The following is a 24,488-nucleotide window of genomic DNA, read 5'->3' as shown; positions in this document are numbered from 1 at the left end:
TAGAGACCACCAATCCTGAGCATGGAAAGAATAATCCCCTATACAAAAAGTAGCTACATTGAGCAATGAATACATTAGAGTAAGGCTGCGTTCACATTACGTTTGCAGCCTAAGGCTGCCGTATCCGGCTGAGGGAGGAGAGAACTGGGCTCTCCCCTACCCCAGCCGGACCGGCACCGAAATCCATTTACTTTAATGAGCCGACCGGAGTCAAACGGTGAGTCTAGTCGGCTTATTTTTTCCCCGTATCTGGTTTTCTGGCCAGACCGAAAACCATAGTATATACAAGTGACCACTGGAAATTTTAACAATTAGTGTGTGTTCTATAGGATAGCATCCTTTTTAACAATGGAATAATAAAAGTTCCTAGTAAAAGGGAACGGTTCCCGGAGGGGGTTTTCCCCTGAAGGGTATTGTATATGAATTATGCCCTGGGACTCATTGAGGATTTTGGTCTTTCAAGTGAAAGTATATTCCACACATATAGACCTTATTATAGATTAAAGAGGTACTCCGGTGGAAAACTTTTTTTTTTAAATGAACTGGTGCCACAAAGTTAAACACATTTGTAAATTACTTCTATTTAAAAATCTTAATCCTTTTAGTACCTATTAGCAGCTGTATGTTACAGAGGAAATTCTTTTCTTTTTGAATTTCCTTTCTGCCTGACCACAGTGCTCTCTGCTGACCCCTCTGTCCGTGTCAGGAACTGTCCAGAGCAGCATATGTTTGCTATGGGGATTTTCTCCTGCTCTGGAGAGTTCCTGATACGGAAATCAGGTGTCAGCAGAGAGCACTGTGGACAAGACAAAAAAGATTAAAGATTAAAAAAGAAAAGAATTTCCGCTGTAGCATACAGCTGCTAATAAATGCTGAAAGGGTAAAGATTTTTTAATAGAAGTCATTTACAAATCTGTTTAACTTTCTGGCACCAGTTGACTTAAAAAGAAATGTTTTCCACTGGAGTACCCCTTTAACATACAGAGTGTTGGTATCAATTGAGTTGATAATCAGTGTATGTGACAACACAATCACACAACACTCTGGGTAACAGTCCAGTATCTTCCCTGTATATTTGGGTGATGTAATCTGTGTTCTTTTCTCAGAAAAAAAAAAACATGTCTCTACAAAATACTGTTAGTCCAATAAGAAAGGTATAACAAGATTCTGTAACGTTCTATGATTTTGCATATACATTGTGCGAACATTTTGAGGGGACATTGAATTCCAACACCTTACTTGAAAGCCAAATTTTGTTATTACCTAACCAAATGCAATTCAGAGATTTAGCAATGAAACTACTACTTTTCTGGTATAACTATACTGAAAAAATAGAACACTAGAGAGGTAGGCCATTTTCATGAAATCATTGTACTGGTAAAGTGGGCAGGATTTTTTATGTTGTCTGTCACTTATGTACTGTTTGGTAATTTTTCAACAAATGTGCACCATATGTTAGGAACAATGTGCAAAGTAGGACACCAGTCTTAGTAAATGTCTTGCAATGTGTAGAATACGAAATATATACAATGATAGATGATTAATATGGCTGTATGAGCTATTTGTAATAATCTAAAAAATATATTATCGTTATTAAATTAAATGTAAAAAATGCATTATAAAAAACTCTCATCTACCACTGATAAAACAGAAAAAAATATGTGTTCTTATTTATTCCCAAAAAGCTTGACCCCCTGTTATAAAGGAAGGAGACACTTACTAGACTGCATTGTGCGCTCTTTAATATCCGTCGTCCAAGCCCCTTGACCTTGATTAGAACGAGCAGCAAGGCGAAATATATACTCTGTGTTGGGTTTTAGGCCTTCCACTAAATAAGATGTTGCAGGATCAAATGTCTTCCTTATCTGTTTAAAAAATACAATTACTCCTTATTATAAATGTCAAAGCACATATATGACATATATTATTAAAATATTTATGTAATTACACTGATTTAAAGGGGTCATCCAGGCCAAAACTTTTTTTATATATATCAACTGGCTCCGGAAAGTTAAACAGATTTGTAAATCTTACTTCTATTAAAAAATCTTAATCCTTCCAATAGTTATTAGCTTCTGAAGTTGAGTTGTTGTTTTCTGTCTAACGGCTCTCTGATGACTCACGTCCCGGGAGCTGTGCAGCTCCTATGGGGATATTTTCCCATCATGCACAGCTCCCGGGACGTGACATCATCATTGAGAAGTTAGACAGAAAAGTTCAGAAGCTAATAACTATTAGAAGGATTAAGATTTTTTAATAGAAGTAATTTACAAATCTGTTTAACTTTCCGGAGCCAGTTGATATATATATATAAAAAAAGGCTTTGCCTGGAATACCCCTTTAACATAATGGTGAAGTCCGCTTTGTTACCTTCAAGTCACACAAGTGGAAAAATTACTTTTTAATCATTAAATTAAGAATAATATTTTTCTTTTAACAAATAATTAGATACCTGTATAAATGACAAGAACTTGCACAATAAAGTATAACTATTTCAATTGTTTTGTACAATAGAGATTAAAGTTTAACATTGTGTCACCTGCTTTTTGGCTTCTATGGTGCCCACACCATATATGTTCAGCAGTAGCAGTCAGTCACTGACCACTCATGCAGATAAATCTCTTTTAATAGAGATCAGTACAGTCAGCTTATATGTCAACTAATTCAGCAGTGTAACAGGTAGCCTTATTGCGACATTATATTGGGATTCATGTCTGTGAATACTCTCATGTACAGCAATCAGGTAAGCTGCCACCTATCTGATTGTTGCACATGCTAGTGTCCACAGGCATGGATAAGCCATGGAAGCACCACCTGTAATGTCACAATAAAGCTACCTGTTACTACCGGTTTCTATATTGTCTAAATTTGCAAGTATTGTCTACTTCACTGAAGAGTTAGGGAACTATGGGTGAAGTTAATGTAGCAGAGCTTGCTAACAGGGACTGCTACCACACAGGGATACATCTATATTCCCAGGAGAGTGGAGTCACAAACCAAGGCAGTGCAGATCACAGAATCTTTTCACACAAGGAAAGTATGATGCTTGGTCACAAAGGAGGTAATTGTAAGAGTTCAAGTTTGACTTGGCTTTCTTGAAAATCCACTTTCTATCCATATCCACATCTGTCTAGCAACTGTGTACAAATGCAGTGTTCTGACTAACATTTTAGAGAACAAGTGACTAGGTCTCACTGGACTGACCATTCCAGAATTTTTCACCTGGAGCTTATGCAGAAGCATGTCTATGCTCTACACATCCTCTCCACAACACTGGACAGAAGCATCTTCACTCAACTAAGTATATCAAAACAGTATTGTGGTATGAGGGCAGGTCACAGGTGCAAGTGTATTACCTTAGCCACTAATACAGGGTTTCTTCACAACATAGACTGCATATATTATCTAATGAAAGTAAAAAAACACTTACCTCATTTCCTCGTTCTCCCTCTTTGTAACAAACCTCATACTTCACAATGCTGTCCTGACGAGGAGGACTCCATGTCAGGCTAATGCTGGTTTCTGACTTGGCTTCAGCTCTAAAATTCATAGGCTGGCCAGGGACTGTTAAGATTTTATTGTACAAAACAAAGTAAACATGATATAGTTAATATCTGAATTTATACACTTACATTTTTCATAGAATAATATTACAAGCCCCCCAAAATAACCTTTAAAGTTATATATATATATATATATATATATATATATATATATATATACGTATATATATATATATACACATATATATATATATATACATATATACACACACACACACACATTTTCTCTCTCCGTGCGTCAGTGCAGACCATTCCGGGTCGTTCTCCTGCCTGATAGATTGAGGTCTGAACACTCAGTTCCCCACCGATCACAACTTTTGACATGTCGCTAGGACATGTCAAAAGTTTATTCTAATGACAGGTACTCTTTAATGATGTGCCTATAGTTAAATGTGGCGCTAGGCTATTTGAGTAAAGAGTCATTGTCTTCTCCTAATACTTCCTAAAAGGGGCTACTACTACTACTACTACTACATGGGGCTACAGGTGGACATACCTACAGGGAGTTACCCCTACTTATAGGGGCTTGCTACTACCTACAGGGAGAAACTATCTACAGGGGCAGCTATTACCATGGAGACCTACTTACAGTTGGCACACACCAACTTCTGCATAATTGTGAAAACTACGTAAAGGGCCCTGTCTACTTACTGGAGTGACCCAGCAACTTAATGGGGCGTGGGGGGGGTTCTACCTACTCTTCCCCAACCTACTTACTGTGTGGGACACCAAGGGGGTTATTATTACTGTATGGAGCGTTATAGGTGCTGGAAAAGTGTGGAGCCTAAAATGTTTGTCTGGCAGGTTCTGAGGAGAAGAGTTGTTGCCGGAAGAAATCTTCATGACAGTCTTGGCCAAATGGAGAAGAAAAAGGAAAGTGAACGACTCCAATTAGAGAAGACGTCATCTGCGAGTCACCTAATGTAATAGTATGTAATCACTTATATCGTCTGCAGTGCCTGTGTAAAGCTGATATCTACCACTATAAGGTCACTGTATGGGGAAATAGTTCCTCATTTTATACTGGTACGGTTGATGATGTTACTCTCAGTATACATGATTTGGTTAGTAACAGTATGATGGTAGTACGTATGGTGATAATATTTCTCCTTGTGAACTGGTATTATTGGTAATACTGGTCTCAGTATACAGGATTTGATTTGGTAATATGAATGGTGATAATATTCCTACTTGTATACTTGGTAGGAATTATTGGTAATCAGTTATTAGTCTCAGTATACAGGATTTGGTCAGTAACATTAGATGGTTATATGTACAGTGATATTTCCTTTATGTATTCTGGTATTATTGGTAATGTAGTTCCCAGTATACAGGATTTGGCCAGTAATAGTATGATTATAATATGTATGGTGATAATAATTACTGGTGTTATATAGTACCTATATTATTTGTTTTAAAGTGCACATGTTTTTTTCTCTCTTGTTATTTACCCTATTATACCCAACTATGATTGACATTTGACCCCTTCTTCACATTGTCACACTGAAATGGGCTGCTTAGTCTAAAATGCCCAGGCTTATTTTTGATCCCAGTATGGCCTAGCACAAAGTTGTGGAATAGCAGAGCATAGCCCAAGTTGCCATAAGACCTTATATCATAAAAAAACTGCACCACCAAATACATTTTGTATAAAACTCCAAATGCCAAACTCACTGTGTAAATGTTTTCCTTAGATGAGACTTGACTTGGTCCATAGCCTGTTCACTATACAGTATCCAAAGGCTTGACTAGTGTGCTACAATGTGCTTGACTAGTGTGCTACTAGTGTGCTACAATGCTACATTTATCATACACCTTAAAGGAACACTAAAGCTAAAAATAAATGAGCTAAAAAAAAGGACTTTATGTACGTTTCTGAAGGTTAAAGGAGAACTCCAGACCATAAAAATTGTCCCCCATGGTGCCGGCAGTAAAAAAAATAAAGATGTACATACCTTCCTCCGCTCCCCCGGGGCCTCCGGTAACCGGCTCCGGTCTCCGCCGCGATCCACTTCCTGGTTGCCGGTGGTCGGATGAATCAGCCAATAACCAGCCACAGCGCAGTCTGACTCGGCCGGCGATAGGCTGAGCGGCAGTGTGACGTTTTTGGCCCCGGCCGCAAGTGCCGGTGATTGGCTGATTCATCCGACCACCAGCAATCAGGAAGTGGATAGCGGCGGAGATCGGAGCCGGTTACCGGTGGCCCCGGGGGAGCGGAGGAAGGTATGTACATCTTTATTTTTTTACTTCCAGCCCTATGGGGGACAGTTTTTATGGTCTGGAGTTCTCCTTTAAATTCTTTTAAAGTGTACCTGTCAGATCCAACAAAAAACATTCTTTTAAATATATCACTCAGTACCTAATCCTGACCATGTACATCTAATTTTTATGTGCCTAGCACCTTTATTATTATTTTTTATTACACTTTTAGTTTAGCTCACTAGTCTGAATTCCTCTCAAAAGGAGGGGGCGCGGTCTCAATGTGCAGGTCTCCGCCCCCTCCCTCAGTATGCTGTCTGCTCACATCTCCCCTAGCATTAGCAAAACTACAACTCCCAGCTGGTCCTCACTGACAGTGGGAGGATTTTTCCTCCAGCTATGAGCCCTGCGCTCAAAGCTGTCAATCAAGGAACTGTGTCCATGACATAGGTGATGATGCATGGACACAGGAACACTAGTATGTGTCCAAGCAGGCAGGGGGGCAGTTGTTTTACTGGCTTTTTCAGTATGAAATACTGATAATTTTCGAATGAAAGAAATTGCAAAACCTATTGGTTTTGCATGCTTTACAACATATCAAACGTTTTTGTATCTGACAGTGCCGATTTAAAGGGGTACTCCGCCCCTAGACATCTTATCCCCTATCCAAAGGATAGGGGATAAGATGTCAGATCGCTGCAGTCCCGCTGCTGGGGAGCCCCGGGATTGCCGCTGCGGCACCCCGCTGTCATTACTGCACAGAGCGAGTTCGCTCTGCATGTAATGACGGGCAGTACAGGGGCCAGAGCATCGTTACATCCCGGCTCCGCCCCTCGTGACGTCACGCCCCCCCTCAATACGAGTCTATGGGAGGGGGCGTGGCGGTCATCACGCCCCTGCCATAGACTTGTATTAAGGGGGCGGGCCGTGATGTCATGAGGGGCGGAGCCATGACGTCACGCTGCTCTGTCCCCTGTATCGCCCGTCATTACGCACAGAGTGAACATGCTCTGTGCAGTAATGATGGCGTGTGCCGAAGCGGAGATCCCGGGGGTCCCCAGCAGCGGGACCGCGGTGATCTGACATCTTATCCCCTATACTTTGGATAGGGGATAAAATGTCTAGGGGCGGAGTACCCCTTTAAAAATTCTGCAGAGAAGCCAAAGGGTTTCTATCCTATATCTCTTCTATTTTTGAGCTTGAAAATGTCTAAAGGGAGGTGAACTAACAGTAGTGCCGGACTTTTAGACTTTTCTACTATTGGGAGGTGAGGCTAGCCAGTCAGTGGAGTTTAATAATATTTGTGGTCTATTGCAAATAGGAAAGAGGGGGGAGGCTCTTTCTGTAGCCAACTATCTCACAGTCAGAATATGCAGAGGATTATCTCCTTGGACACACATAATAATTTTTTTAATATATTTCTTAGTTTTAATTCCAGTATAAGACAAAATGTGATAAAAGAAGAGAAAGATTAAGGAAGAAATTGTTGTTTTCTTTGTATTTCCCATGCTTTTCATTTCTTTAAAAGCAATGTTAAATCAAGTATTAAAGTGTACCTTTTGTCAACAAATATGTTTAAATAATGTAGATAATACCATTATATGTATATTTGTAATATACATTGGTTAAAAATTGTGTATATTTTTGGGTGAAAAAATGTTGTTCCGGCAGCTATTGCCTGTATGTGTCTATGTGGAGTCCAAATACAGGAAAAGAGGGCAGGAGAAGCAGGGATCTGTGCAGGCTCCTGGCTTGTCACTCATCCTATTGTATGAGCCAGGAGCATGTTATAGAGCCTCAGTCCACACTGTCCTGCTTTTTCTTACTGCACAGAGACCTGCCCTCAATTCCTGTATTTGGACACACATGCAATTGCTGCAGGGACAAAAATAAACACATTTTTTAACCATTGTATATTACAAATATACATATAATGGTATTATCTACATTATAGAAAAAGGTTTTGTTGACGACAGGTACACTTTAATCTACAAGGTAGATGGAGCATGGTAAATTTAGCCTTGATCATGATTAACATAAACTTTGTTGCCCAATGGAGAAGTAATGAGGGTAAAAAACAGAGAATTACCTAAAAGGGTATGTTCACAAAATCTGCAGCAGATTATGTACGTGTGAACATACCCTACACGTATCAAAGAGATAAAACTATTTTCATGACGATCATTGACATGATAGAATTTTTACACACCAAAATATGTTTTAAATACCTTTACAAAATAATATGCACTATACTCTACAAAGGCAATATTACATTGACATTATAAAATAAGATACATTGTAACAATTTTTAAGGCCTCCTGTAGAGATGAGCGAACTTACAGTAAATTCGATTCGTCACGAACTTCTCGGCTCGGCAGTTGTTGACTTATCCTGCGTAAATTAGTTCAGCCTTCAGGTGCTCCCGTGGGCTGGAAAAGGTGGATACAATCCTATGAAAGAGTCTCCTAGGACTGTATCCACCTTTTCCAGCCCATCGGAGCACCTGAAAGCTGAACTCATTTATGCAGGAAAAGTCCTCAACTGCCAAGCCGAGAAGTCCGTGATGAATCGAATTTACTGCAAGTTCGCTCATCTCTAGCCTCCTGCATTAAAGGGATAGTCCAGTGGTGAAAAACTTATCCCCTATCCTAAGGATAGGGGATAAGTTTGAGATCGCGGGGGGTCCGACCGCTGGGGCCCCCTGCGATCTCTTCTGTACGGGGCCCCGGCTCTCCGCCAGATAGCGGGTGTAGACCCCCGCACAAAGCGGCGGCCGACACGCCCCCTCAATACATCTCTATGGCAGAGCCGGAGATTGCCGAAGGCAGCGCTTCGGCTCTGCCATAGAGTTGTATTGAGGGGGCGTGTCGGCCGCCGCCTCGTGCGGAGGTCGACACGCCCCCTTCCCGCGGGCTGTCGGGGCTCCGTACAGGAGATCGCAGGGGGCCCCAGCGGTCGGACCCCCCGCGATCTGCAACTTATCCCCTATCCTTAGGATAGGGGATAAGTTGCTCACCACTGAGTCACCACTGGACTACTCCTTTAAGCACGTGTCCCTTAGTGTTTTCTATTATGGCATCATACACCTCAAGGTAACATGTGGTAGTGTATCATTATTTGTATTCAAGAATGAAAAAAATCACTAACAGAACCTATGAAATTCTATAGGACAGAAAGTGTTTAAAGGGGTACTCCCGTGGAAAACTTTTTTTTTTTTTAAATCAACTGGTGCCAGAAAGTTAACAGATTTGTAAATAACTTGGAGATATATATATATGTGTATAACGCACATATATGTTACAGTACGCGCTTACATTAATGATTACACATAACTGGCTGAGATGGAAGAAGTCGGACCATTGGTATGGTATGTTTGTTTTATGTAGGGTTATTCTTAGTGCTCTAATTTGAACAAAAATGTATATATATTAGTGTATTGTTAGATATCTGGTTTTGGAGTAAATGGAATAAAAAGTAAACTAAAATTATATATATATATATATATATATATATATATATATATATATATCAATATGTCCAAAATAACAACAGAGCAGCACATCCAAAGAGTAGGTAAGTAAAGCGGTGCCAGCGGCGAAATAGCCCGGTCAGGGCGGTCACACATCAAAGGTAGTAATCCGCAGCACTCCAGGGATAGGTGCAAAAATAGAGTGCTTTATTCCATACTAATACAGAGCAACGTTTCAGCTGCCATGCAGCCTTTCTCAAGCATCATAGTAGTGACAAACAGGAAGTATATAAAGGTGTACAGGTGATTAAAACGATACGAGTATGCAATCAAATCATTAAGGCATACATAAATATAAGTGTACAACAACATAAGATACAAGGTAATAAAACCATTGTAATATAAGAGGAGAGGTGAATGGTGTATTAAAAATAAAACAGCAGGTCGAAGGCTGCAAAATATTGTAAACAGATCGCATAAAGTGCATAAACAATCATAATTAGTCAACATGTGCAAACTTTAAAATAGTAATCAGGTAGGCGGAGTATGTAGGCTGCACTCACCCCTATATCCATACAAGGTAAACGCCATAATGGCTGATTCATGTCCCGAGGCATATGGCGTGTGGGTAGATGGAAGCACCCGGTCACATGACCGGTTCCATCACCCCACGTCACGTCCGGTGGTAGGGTAAACAATTTTGGTTGTCATGCAGGGAGTCGGGCAGGTCGATGGTTCCGAGAGCGAGGTAGGTCATGTGATAATCACATGACTCACTCTCGCTTCGTCCGCATCATCACGTCCTGGGTTCCCTTCTCTGCACAGTTGCGCGGATCAGGGAAATCCCCCCGTGTGAACAGGTGCAGTAAACGTTGTGTGGCCGTCACTCCTAGCAACACCTAGTAATGAATGGAAAAAGTATAATATAGAAAAAAGGTATAATATAGAAAAAAATGAGGTAAAGAAATGGTAGGAGAAGTAGAGGCAAACAAAAGATAAGAAATAAAAAAATAAAAAAAATAAAAAATAATAACTAAAAAATTGAAATAAAATTAGCAATAACAATAAATGTAAATAAAAAATAAATAAAACTAATGAAAAATAATAATAGAGAAGATAAAATAAAATAAAATAAGAAGAATAAAAATAACTGAAAAATAATAATAAAAAAAGTAATAATAATAAAATAATGTAAATAAAGATAAATGAAATGATATGATGCAATGTTGCACATTGTCTGTCTTGTTATTACACTGTGGCACATCCTTCCCTCTCACCTCTAGGTTTTTTATCCTCTTACCCCCGCATTGCGTGCTTGCACATATGCTGACAGGGAGACCTCTTGTACCCGCGGGCATTCTAGGTGTCCGCTGGGAGTTCAGAGTGAGATTAACCATAATCAAGGTGGGCATTTTTCGCCGGGGGGTGCCTGCGTCAGTGTATAGAACCATAGTTGTGGTGCGTTCTCCCTTGCGCGGCTATTATATCCAAAAGATAGAAATAATAAAAAAATAATAATAAGAAAATAAGAAATAAAAAAATTATAAAATAAAATCAAAATAAATGTAGAAAGTAAATTGAAAAATAATGAAAAATATCAAAAATTAATAATAAGGATGATAATGAGGGTGAAATAAAGGAAGGAAAAATAGAGTAAACAAGAGCGTGGTGTTGGGGTGTGGGTCACAAACAACGTTATTTATTGCACCATATGACAACCGAACAATTACAGATAAAAGGTAATTTTTAAAGAATTATGTTGAAAGTAGTGATCGCAGCCATCATCATCACGCCAACCTAAGGTGTATAAAAAAAGAGAACAAGTGTAAGTACATGTTCATGAATAGATACATATTGATCTTAATATCTCGTCACCACTAACTAAACTGGAAATGAGTTGGTGTATCTACTGGTTGCTAGGGGTTACGCCAAATAAATCTGTGGGGTGACCGTGAAATCTACATTAAGTCCATTGGGTCTGAGAGACCCAAGCTGATATATCCATCTTAGTTCTGTCTTCTTAAGTTTACTAACGCGATCCCCACCCCTTTTGAGGGGGGGAGTGTGGTCTAAAAGGACAAAGCGAAGATCCCACTCGGAATGACACATTTCGGTGAAGTGCTTGGATACCGGTAGATCCAAACGTTTTTTCCTAATAGTATACCGATGATGATTTATACGTGTTTTGAAATCCCATGTGGTCTCGCCAACATAGACGAGACCACATGGGCATATCAAAGCGTATATTACAAAAGTAGATGTACATGTCAAATAATGTTTCAAATTGTACACTTTTCCTGTTTTAGGATGGGTGAACTGACCCCCTTTCAGCATCAGGGGACAGTTAACACACTGGCAACATGGAAAAGATCCCTTATTTTTGACAGACAGATACCTTTGTGAGGGTGTCTGTCTGGACACATCCGATTTGATAAGTCTGTCTCTGAGGTTGCGGGACCTCCGGTATGACATCAGGGGCGGACTCGCAAACTCAGGGACTAATGGAAAACTTTCTTTCAATAATTTCCAATGCTTGGTAACGACTCTGGCCAATTGGCTCGAGTGGTCACCAAATGTGGATACAAAAGCCAATCTGGTCTGTGACTTTTTTGATGTTGTCTCATAAATGAGTTTTTTGCGATCCATTTTCATAACTTTCTGTTTGCTATCTTCTAAGAGGCGTGGAGGGTATCCACGTCTCCTGAAGTTCGCTACCATCTTGTCCAAGGCAGGTTCAATTTCTTCCTCCCGCTCAATGATCCGTCTTGCCCTGATCATTTGACTGGTGGGCAGTGATCGGACCATTGAGCGGGGATGGTTACTATAGAAGTGTAAAGTGGAATTGGAATCTGTTGGTTTAACATAAAGGCTGGTGACTAAACGCTGTGTATGAACAGAAACCAAGGTATCCAAAAAGTTAACAGACTCCTGTGAAGCGGTCAAAGTAAATTGAATGTGAGGGTCAATAGAGTTCAAAAAATAATGGAAGGAATCCAGTTCCTCCCTACTGCCCTTCCAGACCAAGAAGACGTCGTCTATGTATCGCCACCATCCCAACAACTTGTCGGCATGGTGGGACACATAGACGAACGTCTCCTCCAGCACCGCCATGTACACGTTAGCGTACGTGGGTGCCACGTTCGTGCCCATGGCGGTGCCGGTGGTCTGGAGGTAAAAAGCATCATTGAATAAAAAATAATTATTTTGCAAAATGGTGTATAATAACTCAACTATGAACTCAATCTGTGCATGTGAAAAATCAGAATTTATCATGGATCTGACAGCCTGCACACCCCCATCGTGTGGGATGGAGGTGTACAGGCTGACAACGTCCAATGTGGCAATAAAGGCCCCCTCTGGTATATCAAGATCAGCAATCTTTTTAAGAAAATCGGATGTGTCCCTCAAATACGACCTAGTTCTCATTACATAAGGTCTTAATACTTGATCAGTAAAGATAGACAAGCCACTGGTGATGGAACCCCGCCCGGAGACAATAGGTCTCCCGGGGGGGTCCACCAGGGACTTGTGTATCTTTGGTAAAAGGTATAAAACCGGCACCACAGGGTGCTCAACCAATAAAAAATCGTATAATGGTTTATCAATGATATCAGAGTCTAAGGCCTTATCCAGCATATACTTGACCCGTGCAGTTATTTCCTTAGTAGGATCTTTTGAAAGTTTTTTGTATGTCAACCCATCCGATAGTTGACGGTTGGCCTCCCCAATGTATTTACTCCGATCCATAACCACAACAGCTCCGCCCTTGTCAGCGGGCTTCATCACCAAGTTGTGGCTATGGATCAGGTCATTGAGGGCTAAGGCCTCAATTTTAGTAAGATTAGTTTTGTGGGGTATAGTTTGAATCCCCTTTAATTTCTCGATATCCCGTTTAACAAATTGACAAAACGTATCAAAACTGCATGAGTCAATGTGTGGCTGGAACCGGCTGGGAATGTTAAGATTATAATCACAAAAAGAAAAACCATTGGTGTGGGATGAGTTAGGTGGTACAAATTCAGTTTGGTTCATAGGATGTTCAAAAAACCATATTTTGAGTTTAACTTTACGAAAAAATTGTATTAAATCCAACTCTAGTTGGAACCAATCAGTAATTTGTGTAGGACAGTAATTTAACCCTCTAGCTAATAGCTGTAGTTGTTCAGATGTTAAAGGGGTGGAGGATAAATTTACCGTGGATGTATGATCTATTTCTTCTTGAATGAAAGCTTGGCTTGTGCCGTCTTGGGGTTCCGTTGTGCTCGGGTTTTTACGGGAGCGTCCATGGCGGCGGCCCCCTCTCCGTGTGGGTCCTCTTTTGGGCCACTGGTTACCCCTAAAAAATCAATATTATTATTGTCCACGGTAGTGTCCCTCTTTTGAGTATCATTAGAGTCTGTGTTGGAGTCCTTGGTTTTCCGGAATCTTTTCTGTGAGGATGACGCTCCCCAAGTATACACCCGCCCAGTAGTGTAATCAAAGTTATCTCGATGCCATTTATTCCTTTTAACAGTTTCTTGGTCTGTCTTGAATTTCTGTAAAAAATTGGTTTGTTTCTCCATTAGATTGGTTATATCCTCTTCCTTGCAGGTGGTGTGTAGAGAGGTTTCGATGGTCGCAATGCGAGTTTGAGTGTCCATAAGATCTTTATATAAAAACTCCATATTTAACAGCATCAAATCGAATGAGTATTTGTTGGTAATTAATTCAAATTTTGTACGGTATTCAATATCTTGGGAGTAAGCATTTTCTCGTGGTTGAAATCTAAGTCCTCGTGGGATCCGCTGTGATTTATAATATTCTTTCAATGTAGTAAGATGAAGGTTCAAGGCAGTCACACGTTTGGTTTCATTTGTATACTGTCGTTGAAGGTCTGTCAGGGAGGGTGTATGTAAAAATGTAGGGTCCCCATCAGCATGTCCCAGTATAACATCAGCATCATTAACAGAATAGGAAAACGTATTAGTAGGTATCACGGTACCGGTAGTAGTAGCAGTAGGTAGAGATGTCTCCATCGTGGTGAGTGCAGGCTCCAGCGACCAACTTCGATATTTCCAAAATAACAACAGAGCAGCACATCCAAAGAGTAGGTAAGTAAAGCGGTGCCAGCGGCGAAATAGCCCGGTCAGGGCGGTCACACATCAAAGGTAGTAATCCGCAGCACTCCAGGGATAGGTGCAAAAATAGAGTGCTTTATTCCATACTAATACAGAGCAACGTTTCAGCTGCCATGCAGCCTTTCTCAAGCATCATAGTAGTGACAAACAGGAAGTATATAAAGGTGTACAGGTGATTAAAACGATACGAGTATGCAATCAAATCATTAAGGCATACATAAATATAAGTGTACAACAACATAAGATACAAGGTAATAAAACCATTGTAATATAAGAGGAGAGGTGAATGGTGTATTAAAAATAAAACAGCAGGTCGAAGGCTGCAAAATATTGTAAACAGATCGCATAAAGTGCATAAACAATCATAATTAGTCAACATGTGCAAACTTTAAAATAGTAATCAGGTAGGCGGAGTATGTAGGCTGCACTCACCCCTATATCCATGCAAGGTAAACGCCATAATGGCTGATTCATGTCCCGAGGCATATGGCGTGTGGGTAGATGGAAGCACCCGGTCACATGACCGGTTCCATCACCCCACGTCACGTCCGGTGGTAGGGTAAACAATTTTGGTTGTCATGCAGGGAGTCGGGCAGGTCGATGGTTCCGAGAGCGAGGTAGGTCATGTGATAATCACATGACTCACTCTCGCTTCGTCCGCATCATCACGTCCTGGGTTCCCTTCTCTGCACAGTTGCGCGGATCAGGGAAATCCCCCCGTGTGAACAGGTGCAGTAAACGTTGTGTGGCCGTCACTCCTAGCAACACCTAGTAATGAATGGAAAAAGTATAATATAGAAAAAAGGTATAATATAGAAAAAAATGAGGTAAAGAAATGGTAGGAGAAGTAGAGGCAAACAAAAGATAAGAAATAAAAAAATAAAAAAAATAAAAAATAATAACTAAAAAATTGAAATAAAATTAGCAATATGGATATTGTATATACCTGGATTAATCAGGAATATATAGAGGTCCTGGGTGGCAGTTTCTATAGATTGTTCAAAATGTTCTATTTCTTTCCTTATTGAAGATAGCAGTAAATGTCTATTACTTTGCTTGTGGCACTGCAAGTCAAAGAATGTCCATTAAAGGAGTAGTCCAGTGGTGACTCAGTGGTGAGCAACTTATCCCCTATCCTAAGGATAGGGGATAAGTTGCAGATCGCGGGGGGTCCGACCGCTGGGGCCCCCTGCGATCTCCTGTACGGAGCCCCGACAGCCCGCGGGAAGGGGGCGTGTCGACCTCCGCACGAGGCGGCGGCCGACACGCCCCCTCAATACAACTCTATGGCAGAGCCGAAGCGCTGCCTTCGGCAATCTCCGGCACTGCCATTGAGATGTATTGAGGGGGCGTGTCGGCCGCCGCCTCGTGCGGGGGTCGACACCCGCTATCTGGGCCGAGAGCCGGGGCCCGTACAGAGAGATCGCAGGGGGCCCCAGCGGTCGGACCCCCTGCGATCTCAAACTTATCCCCTATCCTTAGGATAGGGGATAAGTTTTTCACCACTGGACTACCCCTTTAACTTACTCTATATAGAAAGCTATTTGACTGAGCAAATTGAACAAGCTTCTATATTATGGTCGTGCGCACACCTGTGACTATACTTGATAATGATAATACAGTGCAGATATGTCAAAGGTTTTACTTGCGGTTATTTAAGCTGATTTTCCTTGATGATTCTTCTATGTTCTGTGATGTAGCGGAGAATGCATATCCTTTTTGCTGAAGATCCAATTGGGGATTACGGGAGTACGCTCCGGCCGGTAACGTTCTCTACCGTGATAACCCCGGTTCGCGGCTTAACGGAGACCGGTTAGTGACGTCACTACGGTACGAGATCAGATCCAAGATACCTCCAACGCGTTTCAGAAGCACGGCTTCCTTCGTCAGGGACCTTCAGCAAAAAGGATATGCATTCTCCGCTACATCACAGAATATAAAAGAATCATCAAGGAAAATCAGCTTAAATAACCGCAAGTAAAACCTCTGACATATCTGCACTGTATTATCATTATCAAGTATAGTCACAGGGGTGCGCACGACCATAATATAGAGGCTCGTTCAATTTGCTCAGTTAAATAGCTTTCTATATAGAGTAACTTAATGGACATTCTTTGACTTGCAGTGCCACAAGCAAAGTAATAGACATTTACTGCTATCTTCAATAAGGAAAGAAATAGAACATTTTGATCAATCTGACATCTATAGAAACTGCCACCCAGGACCTCTATATATTCCTGATTAATCCAGGTATATACAATATCCATATTGATATATATATCTAATTTTATTTAAATTTTTATTCCATTTACTCCAAAACCAGATATCTAACAATACACTAATATATATACATTTTTGTTCAAATTAGAGCACTAAGAATAACCCTACATAAAACAAACATACCATACCAATGGTCCGACTTCTTCCAACTCAGCCAGGTATGTGTAATCATTAATGTAAGCGCGTACTGTAACATATATGTGCGTTATACACATATATATATCTCCAAGTATCTTTGTATTGTATGAGTAACGGGATCTCATACTTCAGTACTGCAGCTACCATATTCACATTTCCCCATTCTAGCGCTTGTTGGATACTAATATTATACAATAGTATTACAATAAAATTTGTAAATTACTTCTATTTAAAAATCTTAATCCTTCCAATACATTTTATGGGCTGTATATTACAGAGGAAATGCTTTTCTTTTTGGATTTCTCTGATGTCATGACCACATTGCTCTCTGCTGACCTCTGCTGTCCATTTTAGGAACTGTCCAGAGCAGCATATGTTTGCTATGGGGATGTTCTCCTGCTCTGGACAGTTCCAAAAATGGACGGCAGAGGTCTGCAGAGAGCACTGTGGTCATGACATCAGAGTACAAGGAGCTTAATAAAATCTGTAAAAATGTAATAAAAACAGCAAAAATTCAAAACGAGAGACAGGTGGCCAAAGAAAGCAAAACTAATCCTAAATATTTTTTTAGATATATAAATGCAAAAAAACCAAGGACAGAGCATGTAGGACCCCTTAATAATGATAATGGGGAGGTTGTCACAGGCGATCAAGAGAAGGCGGAGCTACTGAATGGGTTCTTTAGTTCTGTATATACTAGGGAAAAAGGAGCGGACATTGGCCAGGTCAGTGCTGGTAACACATCATGTAATGTACTGAACTGGCTTAATGTAGAGATGGTACAAGGTAAGTTAAGTAAAGTAAATGTAAGCAAATCTCCAGGGCCAGATGGATTGCACCCAAGAGTTCTTAGAGAGGTAAGTTCAGTAATATCTGTACCCTTGTTCATGATATTTAGAGATTCACTGGTGTCTGGTATTGTGCCAAGGGACTGGCGCAAGGCGAATGTGGTACCAATCTTCAAAAAGGGCTCTAGGTCTTCCCCAGGAAACTATAGACCGGTAAGTTTAACGTGCATTGTGGGTAAATAGTTTGAAGGACTTATAAGGGATTACATACAGGAATACATAGGGGATACTTGTATTATAAGTGATAACCAGCATGGGTTTACTAAGGATAGAAGTTGTCAAACCAATCTAATTTGCTTTTATGAAGAGGTGAGTAGAAGCCTTGACAGAGGAATGGCTGTGGATATAGCGTTTCTGGATTTTGCCAAAGCGTTTGATACTGTCCCTCATAGACGTCTGACAGGTAAGTTAAGGTCTTTGGGTTTGGAAATTTTAGTTTGTAACTGGATTGAACACTGGCTCATGGATCGTACCCAGAGAGTGGTGGTCAATGATTCGTACTCTGATTGGTCCCCGGTTATTAGTGGTGTACCCCAAGGTTCAGTACTGGGCCCGCTGCTGTTTAATTTATTTATCAATGATATAGAGGATGGTATTAACAGCTCTGTTTCTATCTTTGAGGATTACACCAAGCTTTGTAGCACGGTACAGTCTATAGAGGATGTGCATAAGTTACAAGATGACTTGGATAGACTAAGTGTCTGGGCATCCACTTGGCAAATGAGGTTCAATGTGGATAAATGTAAAGTTATGCATCTGGGTACTAATAACCTGCATGCGTCATATGTCTTAGGGGGGATTAAACTGGCAGAGTCACTGGTAGAGAAGGATCTGGGTGTACTTGTAGATCACAGACTACAGAATAGCATGCAATGTCAGGCTGCTGCTTCCAAAGCCGGCAGGATATTGTCATGTATAAAAAGAGGCATGGACTCAAGGGACAGGGACAATATACTCCCCCTTTATAAAGAATTGGTACGGCCTCACCTGGAATATGCTGTTCAGTTTTGGTCGCCTGTACATAAAAGGGACACTGTGGAGCTGGAAAGGGTGCAGAGACGTGCAACTAAACTAATATGGGGCATGGAACATCTTAGCTATGAGGAGCGATTAAAGGAGTCACAATTGTTTAGTCTTGAGAAGAGACATTTAAGGGGGGATATGATAAACGTATATAAGTATATTAATGGCCCATACAAAAAATATGGAGAAAAACTGTTCCAGGTTAACCCCCCCCCCCCCAAAGGACGAGGGGGCACTCCCTCCGTCTGGAGAAGAAAAAGTTTAGTCTCAAGGGGCGACACGCCTTCTATACCATGAGAACTGTGAACTTATGGAACAGTCTACCTCAGGAACTGGTCACAGCAGGAAAAATTAACAGCTTTAAAACAGGATTAGATACATTCCTGGAACAAAATAACATTAATGCTTATGAAGAAATATAAAATCCCATCCCTTCCCCAATATAGCGCCACACTCCTACCCCTTAATTCCCTGGTTGAACTTGATGGACATATGTCTTTTTTCGACCGTACTAACTATGTAACTATGAAATCCAAAAATAAAAGCATTTCTTCTGTAGTATACAGCCCCTAAAAAGTACTGGAAGGATTAAGATTTTTTTAATAGAAGTAATTTACAAATCTGTTTAACTTTCTGGCACCAGTTGATTTAAAAAAAAAAAAAAAAAAGTTTTCCACGGAAGTACCCCTTTAATCATCATCGGTTTTTTTTCTTGATGATTGGAGTCTTTGGCACATGTCTATATGATCATTAGGGGCGATTTAATCACAATTTAGGGGCAATTTGAACACAATGTACAAATATATGAATGGACAGTACAGAGATCTTTCTAGTGATCTTTTTATACTTAGGAAAGTAACCATGACCAAAGGGCATTCTCTATGTCTAAAGAAAAGAAGGTTTTACCATCATTATGGAAGGGTATTCTTTGCTGTAAGAGCAGTGAGACTACAGAACTCTCTGCCACATGATGTTGTAATGGCTGATTTTCGAGAAAATAAAGACACATTAAAAAGGAATGTATGGCATACAGTTAGGAAACAAATCCCTGCTAGGCTATGAGGGCAGTTGTATGTGACAGATGCTCTTTAAATGATGAAGTTCACAGTAACAATTGGAAACATTTCTAATATAATGACAAAATGTTATTAAAGCAATAAAAAATCCATTGCAATATTTGCATATAGCAAAGCTCACCTCCTTGCTGTGTTTTTACTTGAATTGGATCAGACAATGGACCATCTCCCACTGAAGTAAATGCCAGTACTCTGACAGTATAGGTTTCATGTTCTGCTAGGTTTGCTATGGTAGTCAAAAGGTTATCATCCACATTATACTTTTCCCAACTGCTGACTAGCTGGTTAGGCTCCATAGTGTAGTAAACACGATAACCTCTTATTTGACCATTGGGCTCCACAGGTTCTTCCCACTGAATTATCATAGTAGTGGAGCTAAGCATTCGAGCTTGTACATTTCGTGGTGCACTAGCAGGTGCTTGCTCCCCTGTACGAGTGACAACGGGTTCACTAGGTGGTCCTTGGCCAATCGAGTTTACTGCTGATACCCAAATCTCATATTCAGAGTTAGGACTTAAGCCTCCAATGCTGTATCTTGTAGTAGTGATGTCCTCTTTGATTTGATATGGTCCATCCTGTGTTTTAGACTTGTACTCTATTACATAGTAAGACACAGGATCAGGATTTCCTGAGTCCCATGTGATTGTTATGCTTGTAGCAGTGGTTTCTGTTACTACAGGAGCTCCAGGTGCCTTGGGAAGGGCTAATGGTCCAGGGGAAAAAAGTTATAATAAAAAAAATGTAAATAAAAAAATAACTAAATATTTTTTACTCCCTAAAATAAACAGAAATAGCAAACACACTAAAGGGGTATTCCAGCCTTTTTTTTGCTAAATTTAAAAAAGACCCAGCCCTGCGCAGCTTTCATTTTAAATTATCTGGTGTCATCTCCTGTCTTCATCCTGCTTCAGAGACAAACATGGCAGGACCTGCCTTACCCAGTCAGTCTCTGGCCAAGAAGGGACACCCCTGCAGCTGTTGACTGGATAAGCCGGCAGAGAGTGCTTGTCTTGGAAGCAAAAAAAAAAAAAAGGAGAGAAGAGCGAAGACTGGATAGAGACAAATGGGAGCTGCAGGGAACAAAGGCCAGCATATTGGGGAACATTTACTATTCACGTGTTTTTGGTGTGACATTATGCACTAGCTGGTCCGAGCCACTGCCCTGCCACTATGCTTCTCTCACCAATGTCACAGCCTTTTGATATGGTAATGACATATGCGCAGACTGCACACACAGGGCTGCCTGTAGCCAGGTAGTTCTGTGTGTAGTTGTGGAAAGGAGGCCTTGTGGCTCGATGGCGGTGTGAATCTGTTGGCCCTGCCTCTAAAACCCTCACAACCTAGATTTTTTGTAATCTAGTTTTGGGATACGAAATTATATTAAAAAAAGGTATGTGAGTAAAGAGACAATAAGGGCAATTGTGAAGAGTTATCAAAACCTATGCAGAAAGGTGGACCACTTGCCCATAGCAAACAGATTGCTTTTATAAAAAAATGTTTTATTAAAAGGCCCTTTTAAAAATTATACATGGAATATGATTGCTTGCTATTAACAACTGCTCCACTTTTTATGTGCGGATGTTTTAATAAATCTTCCCCTTATGTGTTTATAAGGAGAGTTTGTATTAGAGATGAGCGAACTTAGAGTAAATTCGATTTGTCACGAACTTCTCGGCTCGGCAGTTGATGACTTATCCTGCGTAAATTAGTTCAGCCTTTAGGTGCTCCGGTGGGCTGGAAAAGGTGGATACATTCCTAGGAAAGAGTCTCCTAGGACTGTATCCACCTTTTCAAGCCCACCGGAGCACCTGAAAGCTTAACTCATTTATGCAGGAAAAGTCATCAACTGCTGAGCCGAGAAGTTCGTGACGAATTGAATTTACTGTAAGTTCGCTCATCTCTAGTTTGTATAGATCGATTTAACTTAAAGATGCTCTTTAAACCTAAAGTCACAGACATATGCAATAGTCAATGACAGATAAAGACGCAATTTTAAACAAAAGTCTGAAATTCTGTTAACATGCAAACCCCACCCACTTTGGCCAACAAACACACTCCTACTCGTGCGCCTGCCAAAAGTTGCATAACAAATGCACAAACGCAAATTCTTGGTCTACACTGACCATTTACACTATGTTTATAGGCATAAATGCTTTAGTAAACGTCCCCCATTATTTTGTAATGTAAGGGATCATAAGGTAAAAGCCTGCTAATGATCCAGATGACTGACAACCATGAAGAAATCACTAGTTACTAGGACTTTACTAGGAAGTATTACTTTACTGAGAGAGTAATGGATGCATGGAATAGCCTTCCTGCAGAAGTGGTCGCTACAAATACAGTGAAGGAGTTTAAACATGCATGGGATAAGCATAAGGCTATCCTTCATATAAGATAGGGCCAGAGACTATTCATAGTATTCAGATTATTGGGCAGACTAGATGGGCCAAATGGTTCTTCTCTGCTGACACATTCTATGTTTCTACTTATTTAAGGTGTACATTTTAGGACATTGTCGGTTGGCAGCCGTAACTCCGTCCTCCGTCAGGTGAAACGGCGTCCCGCCCCCTCACTCGGGCCAATCTCCGTCAGGCGTCAGCCGCAACTCCCTCCTCCCTACTTTGTCATCCTAAAGTCTCTCATCCGAAATTCCGTCATCCCTCAGACGAAAAACCTTCCTGCAGTGTAGCAGAGCAGAGTCAGTGTCGGCTCTCTGCTACGCGGGTTCTGCTGTACAGGCTATTCAATGTCGGCTCTGCTATTCAGACTCTGTAGCACATGTAGTGTCTGTAGTACACGTAGAAGTTTTACAGTTTAGACTCTGTTATACATGCTGTGCAGCGTCGGCTCTGCTATGCAGCAGGAAGTTGAGTCTGAGGGAGAATCCTCTGAGGCATGACTGCGTTTTGGACAAGGGAGTTTCAGATGAGGGAGTTGTGGCTGAAGGACGATGGCGATTGGTGTGAGGGAGGAGGCGGGACGCCGTTTCACCTGACAGAGGACAGAATTGCGGCTCAAGACTGACGGCGATTGGTCTGAGGGAGGAGGCGGGATGCCGTCTCACCTGACGGAGGACAGAGTTACGGCTGACGACTGACGATGTCCTAAAATGGATACCGTACATATTACATATATTGGTTGATGTACTGTACTAAAAAGTGTCAGAATTTTATTTCTTAAATTAATGGTTCACTTGCTTCCCATTATTGTAATGGAAGAAACAAATAGCTCCCAAAAGTATTTGCTTGTTGACATCATGTACAAATGTATCTTAAGATTTAAAGACAATTATACTTACATTTCACTGTGATTTGGGCTACAGACTCAATAACCCCAAGACTTGACATGGCAACACAGGTGTAATTTGCAGACTCCTTCACATTGGTAAGTTCCAGAACATTACGCCCCACAGGCATGTCATCTTCTGGGGTTAGATCTTCAGCACCCATCATCCACTTCACATATGGCATGGGTGAACCAACCGCAACACAAGTTATATTTACATTACCTCCAGGCATAATTTCATGGCTCACAGGTAGAATGGAGAAACGTGGAGCAACACGACGAACTGCAAGTAAATTAGGATACAGAAAGGATACAGAAAGAAACTGACTTAAAAATACACTATGTTTTTTAGAAATGAAAAAATGTATAAAAGACTTTAAAATAAAAACTTACTTCACAAACAAAAAGTGAGTATATAGAAACATTTAGCCATAATTCATAGCAAAAGGGTTCCATAGGTCAGGAGTACACCCATCACAGCACAGAAAATACACAAAAATTTATTAGCAATTTCTCATCTTTAACAACAGATATGGGGTATGAAAACCAAATTATAGTTATATGTTTCAGGGTTTGTTGCTGTTTTCCTTCTTTTTCATGGATTTTACAGATTTTATATGGATAGTATAGCCTTGATAGAACGATTCTTCAGTGAAAGTGGTTGTTGGATATATAATGGATGTTTCTTATATGTCAACAGAGCCAACCCACTCTAACCACCTGCATCATATAATACGCTTCACATGTACATCTACAGTTTTGATGCACCGCATACCAGCAGCAGAGATGAGAAACTCTAATGAAATTTTTGTGGTTTTGGGGTGTAAAAACCCTAACGAAGCCTCTTTAGAATCTGACACGGTTTCATCGATAAATGCAGCTCTCAGAAACACAAACATCATGCAAAAGAGGTATAAAATTGAAAAATAAAATAAAACATAAACAAAAACGGGAGAGGAGACAAAAAGGGAAGGGAAAGACAGAAAATGCAGAGGAATATAACATAAGGGCAACTAGCAAATGCCCGCAATAATACTGGGTGTAGAAAAAGGCATCAGGGGATTAAGGGCAGAAAACCCACTTCAAGTTGTTAATTACAGTATATATATATATGACTAAATGTATTTAACATGAACACCTCCAGCCCTGGTGGGATATTCAACGGATTATTTGCACTAAAACAAAGTGATGGACTTAACGCTGAGAGTAACAGTGACATGTTCTGTGCATCCCCCTTGCTGATAGGTGGATGCAGTTTTCAGACCTCACGAGTTAGAACATGGATCAAGGGGTTGAGGCAGCCCCAGTTTCAGTGACTCTGTTCTTGGTAATGTATTAAGCAAAGTTTCTAAAGTAACAATGTTTAGTAAATATATGCAAGCTCATGATAAATTTGCTATCGTCTGACATTTTAATGTGTCCAAATTGAGGGTCCGGTAACTAGGGAAAAGAAAAATGCTTCATGAATCTTTCACATAAATAAATGGTTG

General features: G+C 40.6%; 2 protein-coding genes across 16 annotated transcripts in view; both read right to left on the bottom strand.

Moving 5' to 3' along the window:
- The window catches only part of PTPRS (protein tyrosine phosphatase receptor type S), a 784,683-nt gene that overhangs the window by 448,033 nt on the left and 312,162 nt on the right, over window positions 1-24,488 (bottom strand). For all 15 annotated transcript variants that reach the window (XM_056571644.1, XM_056571636.1, XM_056571669.1 and 12 more), the window contains 4 exons: window positions 23,012-23,281; window positions 19,835-20,416; window positions 3,431-3,564; window positions 1,721-1,865 (listed from right to left, as the gene is read on the bottom strand). In XM_056571644.1, coding sequence (XP_056427619.1) covers window positions 1,721-1,865; window positions 3,431-3,564; window positions 19,835-20,416; window positions 23,012-23,281 — 1,131 coding nt within the window. The remainder of the gene's footprint in view (window positions 1-1,720; window positions 1,866-3,430; window positions 3,565-19,834; window positions 20,417-23,011; window positions 23,282-24,488) is intronic.
- Window positions 10,884-14,417, bottom strand: LOC130368307 (uncharacterized). The gene is made up of 2 exons (XM_056571775.1): window positions 13,426-14,417; window positions 10,884-11,028 (listed from the first exon to the last, which is right to left on the bottom strand). Exon 1 carries the CDS (start codon window positions 14,244-14,246, stop codon window positions 13,440-13,442), a length of 807 nt encoding a protein of 268 aa, XP_056427750.1. The 5' UTR covers window positions 14,247-14,417; the 3' UTR covers window positions 10,884-11,028; window positions 13,426-13,439.

This window comes from Hyla sarda, chromosome 1, assembly GCF_029499605.1.
Source record: "Hyla sarda isolate aHylSar1 chromosome 1, aHylSar1.hap1, whole genome shotgun sequence".
NCBI lineage: Eukaryota > Metazoa > Chordata > Amphibia > Anura > Hylidae > Hyla > Hyla sarda.
This window is presented reverse-complemented; position numbering and strand designations above follow the sequence as displayed.

Excerpts from the sequence above, each read along its gene's own strand:
- LOC130368307 (XM_056571775.1), bottom strand. The coding sequence starts at position 14,246 with ATGGAGACATCTCTACCTACTGCTACTACTACCGGTACCGTGATACCT.